Source organism: Mauremys reevesii, linkage group 4, assembly GCF_016161935.1.
Source record: "Mauremys reevesii isolate NIE-2019 linkage group 4, ASM1616193v1, whole genome shotgun sequence".
Taxonomy (NCBI): Eukaryota; Metazoa; Chordata; order Testudines; family Geoemydidae; genus Mauremys; species Mauremys reevesii.
This window is the reverse complement of record NC_052626.1, coordinates 91,977,976-91,998,868: the sequence shown is the minus strand read 5'-3', so window position 1 is coordinate 91,998,868 and position 20,893 is coordinate 91,977,976. Positions and strand designations below refer to the sequence as shown.

Genomic DNA, 20,893 nt, shown 5'->3' with positions numbered 1-20,893 from the left:
AGGCCAGCCCTATTAATCCTCTTCTTTTCCTCAGTCCGTTTAGAGGTTGCTTAACACACGTTTCATTGTGTGCATATATATATTAGTATTTTGTTTTGTTTGTTTAAAAGTGGAGGAAGGAGGGGGGAATCGAGCACAACAGCCAATTGGTGGCACTAGAGACATAGGAGTTGTCCGCTATACTGGGTGCATCTAGTTTAGAATCCTGTCTCAGACAGTAGCCAGTCCTAAATGCTTCCTAGGAATGTGTAAGAAACCTTGTAGAGGCCATTTATGCAATAAATTGCCCGTGAGGAAAGGTTTCCTCCTGGTATCCATCAGTTTAGAGGTGGCTTTATGCTTTCAGAAAAGGGGTTTATATTCCTTCTAGCTATTTTTGTATCTTGTCTAATGTAACTCTTTACTGTTCTCATTATTGTACAAATGTCAAATCCTTTCAGAACCATACAAAGGTATCCTTGTGGCATTGAGTTCCCCAGGACACTTGTAAATGTTGCGTTTGTAAAAAGAAAGCGGCTTTAAACAGTTTTTGACCTCTGAAAGCCTAGAGGCATCAACCATCATTTCACAGCCACCAGCAGTCACTCAGGCTTCTTATTGCTCTGATCAGTGTCTGACTCCTATAACAAATTGCGATGTAAAATTCATAACTATTCCTTTAACAGATTAACAATGCACTTACAAAACTCCAGAGTTCTACAGACACTGCAGTAATTCACCAAATACTGCTCTTAAGGAGATTTCCAAGTCTAGCTAGTAGCAACCAATTTGTCCATAATAGAGAAAGGAAGTAAGGAAAAAATATGCAAGCAAGTCTAAGACTGAAGACCTTTCCATTCTTTTGCCCTGGTAAAAGAGACAGTAAGAAAGGCGATGACTTGAAATAAATATTCAAGAGCCCATAATTCTTATAATGGAAGCAACAGTATCTCTGAAATCTCCAGTTTTGGCAACTACGTGTTCTCTCTTATAACACAAGCACGGCATCTGCCAAAAGATACTGTGTCTGTTGTTGATGGCTAGTTATTGATGGCACAGCTATGCAGATTGCAAGTGTGCATTGAAAGGCCAGCATTTGTGATTCCATTAAAATGGTGATGTGAACTTTTCTACCTCATGCTGTTTAATATAGTAAACATGTTTAATGTTGAAAATTTACTGTGAGTCACACTTGCAAAGACTTTAAGAGTGGAGGAGTTTCAGTTCAGATTATAGCTCTTTCTGTGCAGAGGTCAAGAACTCAGTAATACTGCCGTGCAGGCCAAAACAAACTCTATATGATCTACTACTGGTTTCCTTTAAAGTTCCTCTTTTGCTCAGGGTTGACTTCCTTTTATTTCACTCCAACTTACATTAATCCTCGTTGTAGAAAAGCCCCCCCCCGTTTCATTTTAAAAAACATCTCTGTAATGAAAATAAGTTATTTTTAGTGTCTTCTGTGTTCATTTGGGGGGAACTAGTGATTCAAATGGGAATCAATGCAAGCAAATCCCCAGAGACTCCAGTTTTCCTTCTCACCATTCAAATCGTATTTAAAGCTAAGATTGAACATAACTATTGAGTCTGAGACCATCCTGTAGCACTAGCAGTAATAACCCATTTTAGATTTAAATGGATGTATGGATACTTCCTCTATTGGCTACACCCTACTTAACTCTTTCTGTAGAAGCCCGGGGATGCACTTGGCAAACTTGGTCAAGCATGCCACTGTCTGCCTCCCGCTTGCTTCCAGCCGGGGGCGAGTGATCAACCGTGGAGCCCGGAGTTCGCAGTACATTCCAGCTCGCTGTGTTTTGGCATTTGGAGTCTCTCCCCAGCAGCAGCAACTTTCACCTCTGTGTTCTATTTGCAGCATGGAAGGGGAGGGTGTTTCCACTGGAGCTGAGACTCTCAAACTCTTCCAGCCAGGATGTGATGTGATCGGTAGCTCTAGCCAGGGGCGGCTGCATCATTATTATCCCATTGAAGTCACTGAGAGAACTCTGCTGACTGCAATGGGAGCAGGACTGGGCTCTTGATGTCCACCCCCTATGAATCATTCGCTGGGTCTACAGTCCTGTCTGATCTTAGATGGGGACGATGAACACTCCCCCCTACAACCACCTGAAGCAAAATTATGTTTGCTTGTCAAAGCAATTGAGCCACGTTTACTTGAGAGCAATCGAGAATGCTCGGAATAAAACAAGGAGAAAATTCAATACAATCCGCCACCTCTCCCCCCCTAGATACCTAGTCACTCTTTAAAATCTTCCAGCCCAGATATGTGTGTTCAAGCACAATGTTGCCTCATCCACAGGCATTTTATGTTTAGCATTGTATTTAACAGGAGCTGTTTCACGAGTACAGTATGTATCTGGAAAGGCCCGTGGGGGATTTCCCCAGCCAGAAAGCGTACAAGCCTGAATTTAAACCGATAAACAAACCCGACTCGTACGACTCTCTGCGGGCTGTCGTTATGAATGGCTGAGGTCAGTAAGCAACCCTGAGTGGCAATGGTGGTCTCCAAAGCTTTTAGGAGCCGATGGGGCTAAACACTTATTTTTCGGGTGTGATTAAATACTGGTGACTTAACCATAGAGCTGTGTTTAGATCGGGAGCCATCTGTATAAATGGCTTCTCCTTTGCATGCGCATTAACCCCCCATTACAGGGCTAGACCCTGGGAACGGGCTTTCAGCCGAGTTAACATGGACGTTGGTCGTTCTTGGGGGGTGGGCAGGGGCCTTTCCGCGGAGCTGGGCAGTCGGGAGACCCGGGCGGGCAGAAGTCCCTGCTGCGGTGGAAATGGAAACGCAGGTCTAGCGAGGGAGGCATTCGCAGTAAGGCTCCGCTCCGAAATAACTGTTGAGGCGCCTCCAGCCGGAGCGCAGAGAGGGCCACTCAACCAGCTGGGCTCTGCAGGGGAAGCGGGCGAAATGCCGAGGCCTTTTCCCCTTCCAGTGGGTTCGTAGCTCAACCCACCCCACCTGCAGCCCTGATGTTCTCGTGAGAAGGACGCAGGTATCATAACCTAGAGAAGGCCCGGCCGGGACCGCGATCTCCCGGGCTCCAGCCAAAGGCAGAGAGCGGGGTCCGGAGTGGAGGTCCCAGTGCCGGGGGGGCTTTGAAGGCTACGCTCTCAGGCTGCTGGGTTCGTCACTCTTGGGTTTCCTGGGTGGGTGGGATGCTCCTGCCTGTCCCTACGTTCTCCGCAGACCAGGCGAGCGCTGCCACCGGGCCCCCTTGGAAGTGACCAGCAGTTACTTTGCTGCCCGTTCCAGCGGGAGCAGGGTCGGGCTGCAACTTCTGCTTGGAGCTTAATACTTTAACTTTCACAAATCGCTCCCCTCCAGTGCCCGCAGCTCCAGCCGCTGTCCCCATGGTACCTTGATTGTTAGTAGGTGGCCTCTGGGATGGCCCCGTGTTACTGTTGTGTCCTTCTCTTTCTCGGCAAATACATAACAAGTGACTAGTGGGTCTGTCTTCGCTCAAGCCACTTCTCTGGGCCAAATTCTGCTCTATTACACCGGCGTAAATGGGGGTCCGGGCTGACGTCATTGGAATGACCAGTGTAAGGGGCTTGATACAGTCTGTGGGAGTTTCCATGACAGCAGAATTTGCCTCTGTACTTGTTGCAAAGGACAAACCATCTTTGAGTTTATTTGATGACAAGTGTAAACTCAGGATCCCTTAAGCGGAGAATTCCCCTGATTGCACTGGCGAGGCTGTCTTTTGTAGCCGGGCCACATAGTTGTAAACCTCCCATTGAATGGAGTGCATGAGCCAGCCAAGCTTCCAACTGTACTGAAATGGAGCCCAGGACTACCTTCAACGTGTCTCTGAAGATTGTCCTGGTTCCTAAGCGATTTGTTTTGTGCACTGTCACCGAACCCAGTCTGGAATACAGTGGCTGCTGGTTAGTGACAAGATGAATGTGTACTGCTTGATGAAAAAGCAAAGGAGGGAGGGGGGAAATATTGTGGAGGAGGCTCTTATAAATGAACTGTCAAGGGAAAGAAAGTAAAGGGAAATCTCCTGCTGTAAATGCATCGTGCGGGCACTTCTAATAAAAATCAGGGCCCTGGAGGAATTAATTACAGCAGCATTACAGGAAGAATTCGTGGAATTGCAAAACGTAGTGGCACAGACCAGCACGAACTGCTGTTGCAAATGGGGAAACTGCAGGAGAGTCTAACAATTTCTGAGCTGATATGCAGGACATTGTAGTAGCATAATAGCAGTTCAGACATTCTAATGAATGATAGTGTCCCGCGATACTGACAAATGATATTACACATACTTTAAGATTGAAGTAATTTAACTTGTTTTTATATGCAAAAGCTTCCCACTGGAATCTGACTTTTCTAGCTCACTTTTACCTGCCATGAAAAAACTCTCTCAACAAAATTATATACAATCACTACATAGGTCTAGTGAGTTTAACTATTATTAATCATCCAGGGGTCTTATGTTGATTGTGAATTGCTATTTCAATCAGAATTGCTACATCAATCAGAAAATCGTTTCGAAAAGACTAGAGACTCAAAACGTTGTTTCAGTAAGTGTCTCTGCAGGTGATCGGAGAAATGTTGGGTAGCAACGGGAACCTGGATTTCCAGGAGAACCAAGATTCAGAAAGAACACAGGGCGGTTTTCCATGGAGAAGTGTTGCGCGAGCATGCTGTGTAGATAGATGGAAACCAGCTTGCTCAGCCCTGACTGTATGGCAAGACCCTCCTCTTACGGCTAAATTACTGAGAGAACCCTAGGGAAACTGACTGCTTTTGGTGTTGCAAGTCCGCAGCAGTTTTTCCTCTCCTCGAAGCACATACCTGTTCACTTTTATGTTTAAATTATTTGTGATAAGTGTTGAGCATTATTATATCAGGAGATCTGTAATCTCAATTTCTTTTGATTACAGTTGATCTCAAATAAAAAAACATTTAAGTGTTTTCTTTAAAAATAGAAAGTAAGCAACTGACAACCAGTTTCTGAGAATATTGCTGTCTGCTGAGTTCATTGTTCTAAGATTATAACATTTTACAAAAAAACATAAAACCAAAAAAGACTAGTATTCCAGTTGTGAGTTTAATTTATGGTTCACCCACTCCATTTTTCTTGTCAAGTCACTATATGTAGTAACATTGGTCATCAGTCCTGATAGCTTTCAGTCCATTAACCACATGATCTGCTACACGCTTTATTAAAAGTTAATTCACTTGCTTTCTTTTTTTATAAAAATAAGAAATCTTCTTTATTGCTAACTCAAACATCTTTATATACTGGTTCCATTAATTTAATTGCAGTATATTTTTTTTCTTTAAGAGCCTTATTGTGTATAATTTTCAGCCATTTAAAATTTACAGGTTAGATCACAATGAACACCTTGTCTTTTACCACATAATCATTCTTTCTTTTTCTTTTAAAATTAATGTCACAAACAGATAAGAGTTGAAATAATATAAATTCATTTGGTACTGTTATATGTATTTTGAAAACACTTTTAAAAAAAGAAAAATGAAAATTATTGCTTCTTTTTTTAAGTATTACTTGAATTTTGGTCAAGTAATTTAGTTCTAATTCTAGATATTTTCATAACAGTGACAATTTATACCAAATGACCTCACAGCTTGAATGCATGACATGGAATCAAATGAACTTGGGATCTACATTAAAGGGGTAAGGTGTTTTATTATTTTGTAATCTTCTTCTGCATTAGCGTAGTTAAAGTCATTTTATTTTTTATTTTATGAATGGAATAAGGTTACTGGCATGAAAAATGCTAACCTGTCCAAAAATAGGTCTTTATTTGTCTGTAATTTAATATGAGTTTAAAAAAATAGCCCTATTGAACTATTAAAAGTTTTATTCTACTAGTAAGTTCACTGTTAATAAGAATTTTATGGTCAAGTTTTCTCTTAGACTTTTTAGTCTAAGGTTAGTCAATGGGGAAAGAACTAGCAATATTTTCTTAAATTGTTGGTGGGGTTTTTTTTGTTTGTTTGTTTTTTGTCTTTTGACTTAAACCAATATGTCTTGGAGAACAGTATGGTGGTTGTAGATTTTTAACCATTTTACTGTCTAAACAAACTGTCTTCATTGTAGGTTACACAATTCAGGTGCCAAGTAAATGAAATAGCTTTCAATTTGTGTGAGCAAGGTGTTTTCCAGTAATAGACTAGTAATATTTGAATGTAAGTTGGGATAACATGAATGTGAAAACCTGTATAATTATATTATAGATAGTTCTAAGCAGCCATATTATTCCATATATACAGCACCAGTATGTGATAGGAGGGACTGCGTGAATGGGTATGAAGATAAGGTAGATCTCTACTCCAAAGCACTAACAAAATAAGCCTGTGAATGAAGGATGGGAAACAGTGGAAAAACCTCTGCAATTGAATGGTGAAGTTAAGTGTGGAGCTTGTCCATTCTGTTAACTTCCATTAATATAATTTAAATTTTTTTTTTGAAGATTCTGTCCTCTGATTAGTTCAGACTTCCTTGCAGTGAGGTGTTGTCTTCTTGACCCCATCATAACTACTGTTGGGTCAGAGTGCAATTCAGAAATGTGCTTTCTGTAACTTGTAAACCAGGGGTAGGCAACCTATGGCATGGGCGCCGAAGGCGGCACGAAAGCTGCTTTTCAGTGGCACTCACACTGCCCGGGTCCTGGCCACCAGTCCGGGGGGCTCTGCATTTTAATTTAATTTTAAATGAAGCTTCTTAAAAATTTAAAAAACCTTATTTGCTTTACATACAACAATAGTTTAGTTATATATTATAGACTTATAGAAAGAGACCTTCTAAAAACGTTAAAATGTATTACTGGCACGCGAAACCTTAAATTAGAGTGAATAAATGAAGACTCGGCACACCACTTCTGAAAGGTTGCCGACCCTTGTTGTAAACAGTGGCTGCCCAATAGATCTTGTGCTGGATTCAGCCCTGGACTTGTGCGTGCTCGGAATCTGGAACGCCTGCCAGTGGGCTGCTGGGCCTAGCTCATAGCCAAAGGCAGTGCGTGACCTGTGTTGTGTGTGTGAAATAACAATGGTAGCTGTTAGAGAGGGCCTGGGGAGTGAGACACAATGCAGGGGTGGCATGAGCAAAAAAGCAGAAGGGGAAAGAGCCATGAAAAGTTGGGAGAACAGCATTTTGGTTGTGGAAAGTGTGCGGGGGCTGATCATCTGCCTGGGTATCAATGCTGGGATGATCAGGCCCTGGTCTGCTCTCACCACCCCGGCCATAATCAGCCTCAAACTGTCCTGCCCAGGATTGCAGGGTGTAAAGTGATCTCTACTCTCCTACAACACAGTGAGAGCAAGAACAAATGAAAGAGTTCCAGTCTTAGACTACTGCTGCTACCTCCTGTGTCTCCTTCCCGCCATTCCTTTCTCCTTTTTCTCTAGTTCTAACCTCACTCTGCTCCTCATGCCAGCTCTTCTCTCCCTCCTTTTTATTATCTTTCCCTTCTCCAGGCCCCACATCCTCTGTCCCTGCCTTTCCTGGCCCTTTCCATATTCTCTGGCTTCCTTCCTCCATACCACTGTCACCCTCCCACCTTGCAGGGAATGGACTCTAGCCTGTTTTGCTGCTTGTCCAATATGGGTTTCCTGTTACTCTGCAAGCAGGAAGCCCGCCTCAGAGGTGCTGTAGATCAGAGCTGTTGGTAGCATAGCAAAGACACAGGGTGTGGTGCCTACAGGGCCAGGGCTTCTATCCCTCCCTTCCTGTAGGCAGGACAGTAACTGTATTGAGAGATTCCAAAGATGTCTCCCAAATCCCCTTGTGGGGTTGTCAGTAAAATTTAACCACTCCTGCCCTTTCAAAACGGGACAGCACTTTGGGATTGTGGAAGAGGATGTGCTAGGAGGAAATGAATAGAGCACATCAGAGGGTTTGTCTGGACTAGTATACGAACATGGTTTATTTTTAAAAATATGTTTTGGTAGCACAGTGTAACTAACCCATTCTAAAACTCTAGTGTGGACAAGGCAAGTTGCACTTTAGTAAGTGCTACCTGGTCCAGTTTAAGGCTTGTGGGGAGCCTAGACTTCAACTCAAGTATCTAGCTTCTGCTAACCTATAACTTGCCTGGTCCAGAGTAGAATTTAATAACATGCTAGTTAACATGTTCTCAAGCACCTCCTTTTGATCTTTGCCCAGACAAAGCCAATGTTTGCCTGACTTTGTAAGATAAACTACGGATGTTCTTTATCCTTTTCTGAGTAAATATATATGGATATATTTTTAAAATGGGAGATTCCCAAACTAATATGTAGGAAACTGACTTGATCCAGATTTATCTGGTATGATATTTGTGCAGGCTGGCTTCAGTGTAGCACAATAGTATGAAATACTGCTGATCTGCTTCTAACCCTTATTCGTGAATGGTACCTGAAGTCCAGAGGCACTAGATAGTAGTGTAGTAAACCACGTATGTCAGAGCAAACTAGTGAAAGCAGCATGAGTCTGAAGTGGTCTTCTTCTGTGATACACCTGGAATCCCTTACTGGAGAGAAAGGGGAGCCCCTTCTCTTCAAACCCAACTATTGTATACAAATCAAACTGACCACCTCTGCTGCTGAGGCTATTTCCTACTTTTTTCATAATTGTTTGTAATTTCCTCTTTAAGCTGCACCCCTTTTAAAAAAAAAACACAAAACCCTTCATTGCAATATTAGACACTGTTTTGTCTCTTCTGAAGAAAATATCCTGCAAAAAGGAGAAACACATCAACCTTGACCGAGGTCCAAGTTATTAAAACAAGGAAGAGGTTATTCTTTGGGGAACTGAGTGGGGAAAAAAAAGGGACACAATAGAAATATTAAAGGAGTACTGAACAAAATAAATGGTTTTACTTGTCCAAAAGTGCAGACTGTTAGCAGTATAAAGTTTGTGACCTAGAATTCTTGAAAGGAAAAAAGAAGAAATCAAGATGAATGATCTATGGTAAAACAAAGCTGAAAGTTTTGGTATAGGCCAAGATTGTAGAATCTGTGGAAAATCAGTGCTAGACATGGCCTCATCACTGGTAACATGAGCCAAAATAGTTATCTGTCTTCTCTGGCTGAGAGTTACAAAACACAGTACCTCCAAACTCAGTTGCCATGACCATAAGGTACTCTTCCTAAGATTTACATCTTTAAAATATATGAACTGTTCATAAGTGATTCCCAGGCGTTTACTGTTTCAGATACTTTTCTCAATCTTGAAGTTGTATTTTATGAATATTGGTATCTTTATGTCGAAACGGAGAGCTTAATTTCTCTCCAAAGATGACAATCCTTATATAGATATTCCCCTCTTCCCCCCCACCACTTCCTTATGACTCAGCTGAACTTTCTTTTATGTATTGTATTATAAAGAAATATTACTGCAAGTTTGCAAGAAATTGAGAAATCTAAAATGATATGTTAGTGATATAACATATCACTCTCTAAACCCTATCATTTTATATGAACTTAATTCACTAGCCTTTTTCCTGGGTTTATATTCAATTTAAGTTTAATGTACTAAAATGAAACTACTACCATATAGTCTAGGCAGGGTTGGCAGTGACACCTATAGTTAAGGTTGCCTGGCACTTTCTGTTATGTAACCTTACTCAGCCACCCTTGGGCATAGGCATTATGATATAGTCTTTGATTATGCGATACATGCTATTTTATCCCCTGGACTCCTATCTTGCTTGGTGCACAGGATAGACAGGAATCAGGATATGGACCTGGTTTGCATAGTGAATGAGACTGTTGTCTGTAGAACCGATTTGTTGCAAACAGTGGAAGGTATGGACTGAATGAAGCACAGGATTGCAGGAGGAGAAAGGTTGGTCTCATGGCTAAGGCAGTCAAATGTCACTCAGAAGAACAGGATTCTGTCTTTTCAAACTTTTCACAAGTGTTCACTAACTGTGTTCCTCACTTTCTGGTGTGCAAGTTGAGACAGCTGGGGCCTGATTTGTATTAGTGCTGAGAGCTCACAACTGCAACTGAAGTCAATGGACACTATGCTTTGAAAATATAAAGTGCTATAAAGATGCTAATTACTCTGAAAAAAATCAGGCCTTTTATACATCTGAAGATGGACACTCAAAATTAGTGGACACTTTTGATAAATTTGGCCTTAATCTCCAAGCCTTTGTTTCACAGCTGTAAAATAGGGAAAATAATATGGCCTCATAGGGGTTGATGTGAAGATACTTTCATTAGGGACTATTAAATCCTCCATACTATGGTGATGAGAACCTTGGAAGGCCCATGAGGAAATAAATATTTCTTTATTCAGTACAGGTTTTGGATAGCATCTGATAAGTAATATGGCCACACACTGAATAATGAGAATAAAGAGAAATATTGACTAGCTACCTACTCAGCTGTCTGATCTAGCCCCTGGCAGTCTCAGAAGTGCTGCTCAGGTGGGCCCAAGAATTGGGGCCATGATCTGAAAAAAGACTATAGTGCAACATCTCACTGGTATTGCATAGACCAGTCAATATTGGATAGAAGCCTAAACCCTGCTTTGGGACCTGAACCTGTGACTAGCTAAATAAGCTACCAAATGAGGAGCTCTGTCACAGAGCAGATAGAAAATTGAAGAAATAAGAGCTATGCTATCTGGAAATTGAAGTTATCGTGTACAGTCCCACTGAGGTCACATATGTAAACTGGCAGAGTTTGGCTCAGTGCCTTTTTTTCCTCTATTCTTGAGCTATGTAATCAGTGGGCTGAGCTCCCATGCACACTAGTGCGTATTGCCATTTGCTTGGTCTCACTGGAAAGAACAATGGAGAGGTCCTTTGCAAAGCAGTATTACAATTGCATTCTAATGTAAGGCCCTTAAGGTTTAGACTTTCTATAATAGATTAACAAGAGAACCTTCATCATAGCCTTATACAACACCATTAGTAAGTTCTGGGAGTCTAAATCGTGCCTCGCTGGGCTCAAATCTGCAGCCATTGTGAATGGGAGCATGCAATGATATGTTTTTCATGGTGTTAACTATTTTCCCCTTTTTCTTTCACATCAGAATGCCTAATCATGAATTTATCCTCTCCACTGTGAGGAAGGGAAGTACTCTCCCCATTTTACAGGTAGGGAATTGAGGCACGGAAGGCGATATCCTAGTTCCACTGAAGTCAATGGCAAAATTCCCAGTGACTTCAGTGGGACAAGGATTTCACTGAGAGACATTGTGAACAGCCCAAAGAAGTACACAAGCAGAGCTGTGAATTGAGCCCAGGTCTCTGAATACTAGTCCCGTGCCTTAATCTCAACAGCCACCTTTTCTTTCTTCATAATGATTGCACACTGGGCCCTAATCAGTGAAATCATTTCTCTGATGGTCAGTTGCCTTGGAGAATGCAGATAAAGCAGCAACTTTATGCTTCCCTCCTGCCTAATAGCATTACCACCAATAACAGGAGGAAACATCATCTATATCATTAATCAGGCTTCTCTTTATTGCCTCAGTGCTGGCATATATTTTCCCATAATATTGTGTGGTAAATATTTTATCAAAGGAAATCAGCTTTATTTCTTTTCTGTGCTGTTATCACACAAACTGCCCGCACCCTTGTTCTGCCTCATTTTTGGCTCTGTTTCTACACCCAAATATTCCAGTTCCTGCCTTGAAACACTAGTCAATTGCATCTTAATGTGGTGCCTTTGTAATCTTTCCTTCTGAATTTTTTAATTCTTCCATTTTATGAGTCAATGTGCATTCATGTTTCAAGCTGATATTTGTTCACTTTTCTCAATATGCCCTATAATGTTCCTTTTTTAGTCTTATGAAATAATAATAATAAAAAATCAAGCTTGACTCTCCAGATTTAAGTTGAGGCTGTAAACTAGTAAGACAGTTCTAGTGTAACAAAGTAAAGTTGGTGTGAGAGAGAAATTGCAGGTTGTGGGCGTTTTTTATATATTCAGATTAGAAAGTAATCTTTTATGAGATTTTTTTTTTATAACGTCTTAGATTGGTACAACTCTCTAAAGCTGCTCTGTTTTTCATCACACATTCTCATCTGTAAAACCTTCATTTTTATTAATCTCTGTACAATCTGTACAGTGTAGAGATTAATCATTTTAAAAGAGCTACTCTCCAAGTGTTAAGGATTTTCTGGCCTAACGCTAAAGACAAATGTTTCTAAATGCTCTACAGTATATAGCGCTTGCTTAGCATTTTATGTTGCATAAGTATCAATCTTTGTTTTGCAGAAATGTGGAGCTACATTTTATGCATTTTTTCCAGGTCTGCAGCTGGCTGCCTAGAACCAAAGGACATATATATATATATAGGGCCATCTCAGCAACCAACTTGATGAACTCTAAATATTTACAGTCCAGTGCTGCCTTTGGATAGATCTGTGCAATTTCCATTGAAATCCAAGGGAATTCTGTATTCACCAATGAAGGCAGAATTGGGACCCTTAAGGGCCAATTCTTGCAGTTTTTACTCAATCAAGAACTCCTGTAGGGTTTTGCCTGCATCACTAAAATAGTACTGGCCTGACAATAGGTTTAACTGCATCTGGCTTTGCTTAGCTTTGACTCTTTTCAGCATTTTTCCCCCCTATCAGTCATAAATATGACTTTAAACATTAAACAGAGGAAACAGTTTTTTCTCCCATTTTTTTCTGCTTGGACTTCTTGATGATTCCAAATTCCCACTCTACAATTAACACATTGGCTTCAGTTGCAACTTCTTTATTTTAAACCATAAATTTTGTTTATTCTTATTTAGCTCAGATGCAAAGGTGCAAAATTATATAGATTACAGTGTATTTGTAGAGATGTAGGACAATTGATCCCTTGGTAAACAAGCAGGACACATTTATTTTATTTTATTTATTATGGATTAATATTTTTACTTGCCATTAGTGGTCACAATGTACTAGGCACTTCCTGCTCACTCAGGTAAATATAGTCCCTACTCCAAAGAGCTTAAAGTCAAAGAATTTCCCACTCTTTTTTTTAAAGATCTCCATTTGTAATTATTTTAGTGTACTGCATACATGAACTCACTGATGACTTGTATTGCTCTTAGCACCCAGAGGAAAGTCCAACCTCTATCTTCTGTGTAAAATGAAACCAGTGGTTGTGATTCTGTAATTTTTGGAAAGTCTGAAGCTGGAGAGGAGCTGCCAGACTTACCCTAGTTCTTCCATTGGGTCTTCCACATTCTAGTGTGTATGCTAAATAAATTATGGGTGTATAACAAAATTCACATCGCTTAGCATGCATCATGTTTGCTCTTAACAAAAGGGAGATAGCAAGAGGGAGAGACATGAAAAATCCAGTCTATTTCACAAGCTATGTGACAGTGACTATCAATGCAGAGTGAGATTTCAATTCAAAGAAGCAGCTACAGGCCCAATTTGTGAAAGTCTTACATTGCTGTATCAACAGTCCCATTGACTTCCAGTAAGTGCCCCCAATGTGAGAATATTACAATTGTTTAGGGTCAGATTACTCTACCCTTACTCGTTATTGAGTTGTGCCTTCCTACTCCTCATGAAAAAAGTTAGTATAACAGGGCCATATATGATAAGTCCCTGACAATGCTGGTGGGTTTTAAGGAACTGGAACTATGGTTGTTTCTTACTAAGATGCCTTTTCGGGGGAACTGTTAAATGGGTAGTTTGCTAACTAGTTAATATGTGAGTGGTCAGGTGGCTTTGAAAACAATTTCTAATGTGATCAAGCCTTTCACTACAGTTCTGCTCACCAAAGCAAAGAGGGCATATGACCAGGAGTAATGGGATGAAATAAAAAAAAATGTGAGGAATGTTAGGGAAAACTTCCTGTCAGTGAAATTTAAGCTTGGGGAATACAGAGTGATTTGGTAGAAGCCCCATCCATGAAGATATTTTAAAAGTAGACTGGAGAAAATACCATGAGGAGCATTCCAGGGGATCTCATATATCTTCCTTCCATTTCTAATTCCTAAGATAAGTGGGTTCTGCTGGCTACTTTCCATTACAGAACTGAATAGTCCTTCAGAAAATCCTTGGCACCTACAAATGAAAACCTTGCAAGTCTCCTGTATTTCAGACACTGTAGAGTGCAAGTTAGTCTGTGTTTTGTAGCATGATTTCTACTCCATGCATCTGAAGAAGTGAGTTTTTTTTTTTTTACCCACAAAAGCTTATGCCCAAATAAATCTGTTAGTCTTTAAGGTGCCACCGGACTCCTTGTTGTTTCTGTGGATACAGACTAACACAGCTACCCCTCTGATGCATGATTTCTGCTGTAATTTGTTGTACCTTTTGGAGGTTTCGTCCAGGGTAAAGTTTACCATATGTTTAGGGTATCTTCCTACAAACTATCTTGTCTCTTGAACTGCCTAGGCTGCCATCAGGGGTGTGGATCTGATAGGTGAAGGATTATAAAGCTAAACTAGGCTACTCAGACAGGTGACTAATAATGATAAAGTTTACATTTACCCTTGCTTTCCTATGACACTACAGATCAGCAACTGCTTCTGCTGTGAACTGCACAGATGCCTCTCCCTTACTATAACATGCTAACTTCCTTCCCCTCTGCAATTAAAACAGATGTTGCCATGTGGTAGATGCTCCTTCCCTTTGACAGGCTTTTACACAAGTAGCAGATTTAATTGCTGCTGTCCTTTGAATTGAGAGGAAAATTCAACATTGATGGGGTCGTTTGTGGCTCTCTGATATTGGTGGATGCAGTAGCTGAGAAAATGATTATTTATTGTTTGTATTCTGGTAGCACCTAAGGCCTTAATCGGGATTGGGGTCCCATTGTGATAGGCATTGATACATAGATAAAAGAGGATTCCTGCCCTGAACAGGTGCCAGCATTGTTCTCTCCGTATTACTAATGGTAATGCCACTATTAAAAGATTTTATTCACCTTGCTTCCAACCCTCTTTTAGCCTGTTTCATTGTGAAATTTAAAAAAGCCTCTACTTTCCTATGAGGCCTAGTCTTTGACTCTTTGCTTCTGCCTGGGTTAGGTGTTCTTGAAAAAAACTAGCCCTTCCGACCCAGGAAAATCACAGCTGTTGTAGAATTTGTGAAGAAGTGGAACACAGGCTTGCTGTGTCACTTTTGATCCACTGATTTGCCCAGCCAAGGATATGATGTCAGAGCTTTGTAGATTTGGCTCTGAAAAAACCAATTGAACTAAAAATCTGTCTTTCTTTCAAGAAAGCTAGTTGTGGCTTCTAGGCAGGTAGCTGTCATGCAGTGCCATCCTGAAGAGTTGGATAAAAAAAGACTGTTATTGGGATACCCCATGATGAATTTTGGGGAGAGAAGCCTCCAGAATATGAAGGTAAACATGTAGATGATGGCAATCTCCCCAGCAGAGGTTTTGCATGTGTGCCGGAAGCTTTCCTTTGGGTTTAGTGTAACTAGTAGAAGAGGGTGCAATTAGCAGTGTTTGAACCCACAAAACTGTACCACGTGAGGCAAAGTAACACCTCTGTTAGGCGTCAGAAGCACACTGCTAGTCTCAATGTGGACTTGCTAAAGAAGAATGCAACACACACATTTTACAAATATTACATAGTCACAAAAGCGCTCTCTCCCCTTTGGTCAGATTCATGAAACTTTCAGATTCTTTCCAGCCTGCAATTCCATTGTTTGTTCTTGTAAATCATTCGAAAGACTGGACCTTCACATAGACTGCTTTCTTTCAGTGGGCCCTGCTTTCCTTTTCAGTCAGAGGTCTGGAGCCTCAATGGCCTCTAATCATGATGGCAATAGACCTGGTTATTCTAGGCTTTGCTTCAGAATCCCACTTTTCATCCATCTACATTGTCCCCCCATTGAGTCTCCATGGACTCTACTTCTAGAGTTTTTGAATGTTCATAATACTGAAATTTAAACACCTACAGCTCTTCATTTATTAACACAAATGACTATTAATTCAGAACTAAAAATTGCAGTGTACATGTATCACTTGAACATCTCACAGTTATTAAAGTGGAAAAATCCATGAGTGTTCCTACCTTTCTACACACCAAAACATAACATTTTGCAGGATACATCTTAACTAGGTAAACAAACTTGTGGAATTTTTTTTTATTTTAAATGTTGCTGTGCTGCTGCCTGGGGAATCTTGATAATTTACATCAACTGAAGATCATCCCCTTTGTGTTTAGCATAGGTTGATTTTTACAAAGAGTTAAACTACAGTGCATCTTGCAAGCTGATATGTGGGTTAAATGGTTAGGACGCTGATATGTAATCTGTACTGATGAGTACACGACTGCTATTCTTATAAATGTCATCACTTTCTCAGTACTATCTGGTAATATCTGAGTCATGAGGTGCTGACAAAATCCACTGTACTTAATGTGAAACTTGAGGCTTTTTGCTCATTCCAAAGATATTAGCAATAGCCAGCTCAGCATTTAGCTGATAAATAACTTGCACATATGCACATAAGTTTATGTTGCTATGTGTCTTTTTTTTCTTAACATCTTTGTGGTAATGCATCAAACTTTAAACCATGACAATACTCCTTTTTTTCTGGATAGCATTTATTGGGCAATAATAAATGCAACTATATTATTGAGTCAATGAATTGTGCTGGAAAAGTGATAATCATGATCTGACCCATGCAATGAAAGGGAAATCTTTCTCCAGTAATTTTCACTTGAGGATGGATCTCCTGACTACCAAATCAAAGCCTAAACAGTTTATCACCATATTAAGAAAGAAATCCTCTTGCTTGGAGCTGTGCACTAAAATATTTAACTGTATGCATTGTTCCCCTCTTTATCTGCAGCCATGCAACAGGATATGAGAGTGACAACCACACTGGTCCTATGTTATACAGCTGTGGGGCCCAATATAGAATACACACCCATGGAGTCTTTAGAGGAATACAAGTAAGTATATTCGGACATTCTACATAGGGAGAAGAAGAATTACTGTTTTTGTAGGGTTTCAGTTACTTATTGATTATTTGATTGGTATTTATAATTCTATTGCTAACTTTAGGTCTCCCTGTGTCATTAAGAAATCCCTGAGATAAGTTGACTTCCAGTTTCAGTGAAGAACAAAATAAGATGACCATGTTGCAGTATGAAAAATCATGTATTTTTCCTTCTAAAACATATCTTTGGAGCTGCATTATTCACTAACTTTAGGATGGCCAAAAATTAGAGGCCTCTCATCTAACTTGAAAGTTAGGTATTTAGTAACTTTGGCCACAGAAGTTTTTCTGTAGTTATAGTAGATTAGACCTGGGATTGTATATCAGCCTGAGCAAAAATGAGGTATCAGATGAAGTTCTGAATGTGTGGATTTGTGAAATTGTAAAAATTTGAATGTCATTCCTTGAAGACAGAAGTATACAAGTGATCACATCCCTAATGGCTAAATCACCAGTTAAACACTTGAAAGGGCCATAAAATCCAGGAGGGTTGATTCTCATCCATTTCTAACTGGTTATAGAATTAATACTAATGGATCCCATGCTGTATATTATGCTTGAGGTGCCTTGACATAAGGCACAATAAATGCATATATTCTGTAAACTGAATAGACAGTCCACAAAGCTTTTAAAGAAATTTAAAATGTATTCTGTCTTTTCTGCACTGCTTCAGTGTTGTTCATGTATCTCAATAGGACGATCTTTAGATTACATTAATAGTACTTGGTCCTTTTTTATAGTTTAAAAATTCATCACTTAGTGACCCAGCTCTTAGACAAAAGTTAAATGATTAAATTTTACATGCACTGAACAGAACTGAGAAGTTAACACTCAATTATCCCAGAAGAAAGTCTATCTTGGTTGGAACACTGTGGCAGTACCATTGTATAGTCAAGGTTGCAATCTACAGCAGTATCTAATAGTAACATTTTTTCTTACATTGACTTCCTTGGACCTTAGCTTAATTTCTGGCTTGTAAAATTAAGTATAAAAACATTACTCTGGGTCAGGTTCTGATCTCTGTTACACTGTTGTAATTCTGAAGCTAGTCCATTAATGTTAAAGGGGGTTACTCCACATTTATGCTGTTGGTAATTAGCATGGAATTTGGCCATTTATTGTAAGATATAAATATTAGAGGGAATTTAGCATGTAGCATTTACCTTCACATATTTGTAATGCTGTACATGGAAAAGGTGAAGGAAAACTGTTATACATTATTAATAGACTACAAAAATGGTCATTTATAGTATGGTAGGTACATCCGAGGATCATATTCATGTTGAAGTTTATTTGAGTGTTTCTACTGATTACATGGGAGCAGGTTTGTGACTATATGTGCTCACATTAGCTATGCACGCTGCTGTTTCTGCCATTGTAGGATGTTCGGCGAGTGCCAGGAGTCGCTCCAACTATTGTCCGATCAGCTAGTGAGACAAATGAAAAACGTCCCTTCATGTGTGCGTACCCTGGCTGTAACAAACGATACTTTAAGCTGTCCCATTTACAGATGCACAGCAGAAAGCACACCGGTAAGTGCCTGCATTGTCTAAGCAAGATGCCATATAAAGGGGGTGGTTTTAAAATCAAGATCGGGCAGAAGAGGCAACCCATGGCTCCATGTACAGAGACCTGTATGATGATGATTGTGTGTCTGTGTCCTCGCCTGGACCATTCAGAGAGATATTAAGGTTTGTCTGTTCCTCTAAAGATACCATACTCAGTAACTTGCCACATTAACTCTAGTTAACATTCACTTTAAATCCAACACTGCACTGGACTGGTTTAGATTACAAGCAAAAGAAGTTTATTCACAAAAGGAGCTAGGATATTAAGTGAGTTCCAGTATAAAGGATAGATTTAGAAATGTCTAAAAGCAAATAAAAGTGAAATATGCTTTCTAGATGCTAAGACTTAACACAACAAGCTACAGTTCTTGTCCAAGGTAGTTTCCTTACCCATCTACCTTCCAGCAAGATGGCTGACTACCCATCTGATCAGGATTTCTGATAGAGTCCAAGGTGCTCAGTTCCTAGGTGAAAGATAACTTGGGGTTCTTTGCCCCTCTCTTATATAGTCCAGTGAACCTTGGAAATAGATTCTTCTGAAGGTTTCCCCCCAAAGTGAAGTTAATTCAAGTTATGAGGAAGGAGACATGGAGTCTAGTGGTGAAGAAAAATCCATGTTGATTTCTTCCCCCACTGGTATTTGCTAAAATGCAAATTAATCTGTTTCCTGCAATCTCCTCCCCCTGCTGTGATGCTCAGTAGTTAATACTTCCCTTTGCTGGCTTGATGGGTCTGTTTACTTTCTATGTAGATTGCATTCCAATTGTCTCTTAATGTTCTTTGGAAATATCTTCAAGGTGGCAGAATCACATTCTTTTGTCTAGGGTAGCGTAACTTCAGCACTGCCTGGCAGACACACTTTGATAACATAATTTACAATAAGTTTTTAACTTTGAATTTGTCCTCTGTACATACATTACATAATCATATTAATGATCAGTATGTTATTAGCTTCCTACTGACACCTTACATTACACCTTTTAGTTGTAGGTTATGACCTTAGTGAGTTGGGGTACACTGGAATGGTCAGGCCATCTGAAACTTATTAAGAGCTATCACTGAGCCCCTTGTCCTTTTGCGTTGGGATGCTCTTAGGATCACAACTGTGCTAAAAGATACACATTTTCCTGCTACTGCTCTACCACATCAGCAATTGCTGTCATTTATCATAGGGATGAACTAGACTGTGGAGAGGTGGTCCATTGTAAACAGTCACGTGGTCTATCATACACAATCTCTGTTAAAATGTGGCTCACACTATAAAAGAGAGATTGCAAACCCCAGGCCTGTGGAATACTTTGAATACTATGGTAATGTTAATTGTGCACAGCAATTGTAAAGACGTTAAGGATAATCAGTGCAATGCATTTTTAATTTAATAATGCACAGGACTGCACAACACATGGAATATTCAGCTGGACATCTTCAGTGTTGCTCAGACCACAAATTCAAGATACTTCAGATTGCAACTGCAATTTAGGCTTCACAGCTCAAGCTGTACACAAACCAGTACTCTGGTCTCCATAAACAGTTTTAAAATACAATTTTGTAGGCACTTGGGAGCCTCTAACAGCTGCTTATGCCAGTATTTTGCTTGAAAATGTCTAAACAGTTTTGAGTTGTCCTCATAATCACTCCTATTTCCTTCATCACTAAACTTATTTGCTCCAGATCTTGATTTTCCATAATTTGAAATTGTTAATTATTCAGCTCTTTTATTACATGTAAATGCTTGGTTTATACCATATTATTTCTGGATGCCTCACAAAGGTTACTCCTGAATCTTTTTTTTTTCTTTAACTGCAAGAGATGTACTGCATTATACCACGCCCTATTTAGTGCCTGCTCTATAATATTTGGAGACAAAACCGTTCCAGGAAACTGTAGATACTGGGACTGTAGCTGGCTATCCTCTCCAGAGGGAGTTATCCAACTGCCTTTGACGGGCATAAATACCCTTATTCCTCCAGAGTGAGTTGTAGAGGTGCCAGAGAGAGGAGATAAATGCTCACAATAAATGCTTCATTGCATTCCATGCTTCACAAACCCAGAGGGGCTTTTCCCCCAGAATGATCTCTCTCTTTCAGATGTGGCCCTAGATCTGTACATCCCTGAACTTTGAGATATTTTAAATTCAAATTTAGATATGGTTTTGAATTTTGCAAATGTCTCTTAGCTTTATAAAAGGGCAGGACCATGCCCCCCCCCAATCCCCAGATGAGAACACATCCATACTCAGTGGTATCTAATATTCAGATGTGTCCCATTTCTAGTCTCTTTGTATCTTTGTCTTTCCCCTGTTTCCCAGCATGGAGGTTGTGCAGCCATTTTGTGGAAAGCTTTGGAAACCAATCTTTCTTTTATGGAGGAGTTATCCTTTTGGAATGACTGCTGTGGAGTGTCTCTTTTCCTGGTGGCGGTGCTT

The 20,893-nt window shown here is 40.1% G+C and overlaps 1 protein-coding gene across 6 annotated transcripts in view; it reads left to right on the top strand.

Annotated features, from left to right (window-relative positions):
- Positions 1-20,893, top strand: part of WT1 (WT1 transcription factor) — a 137,082-nt gene that overhangs the window by 100,659 nt on the left and 15,530 nt on the right. For 4 of the 6 annotated variants that reach the window (XM_039536348.1, XM_039536347.1, XM_039536345.1 and 1 more), the window contains 3 exons: positions 5,580-5,657; positions 16,751-16,853; positions 18,282-18,432. In XM_039536348.1, coding sequence (XP_039392282.1) covers positions 5,580-5,657; positions 16,751-16,853; positions 18,282-18,432 — 332 coding nt within the window. Of the gene's footprint in view, positions 1-1,852; positions 2,204-5,579; positions 5,658-16,750; positions 16,854-18,281; positions 18,433-20,893 lie in introns of those variants that run through there. The other 2 variants (XM_039536346.1, XM_039536349.1) reach the window with 2 other exon arrangements.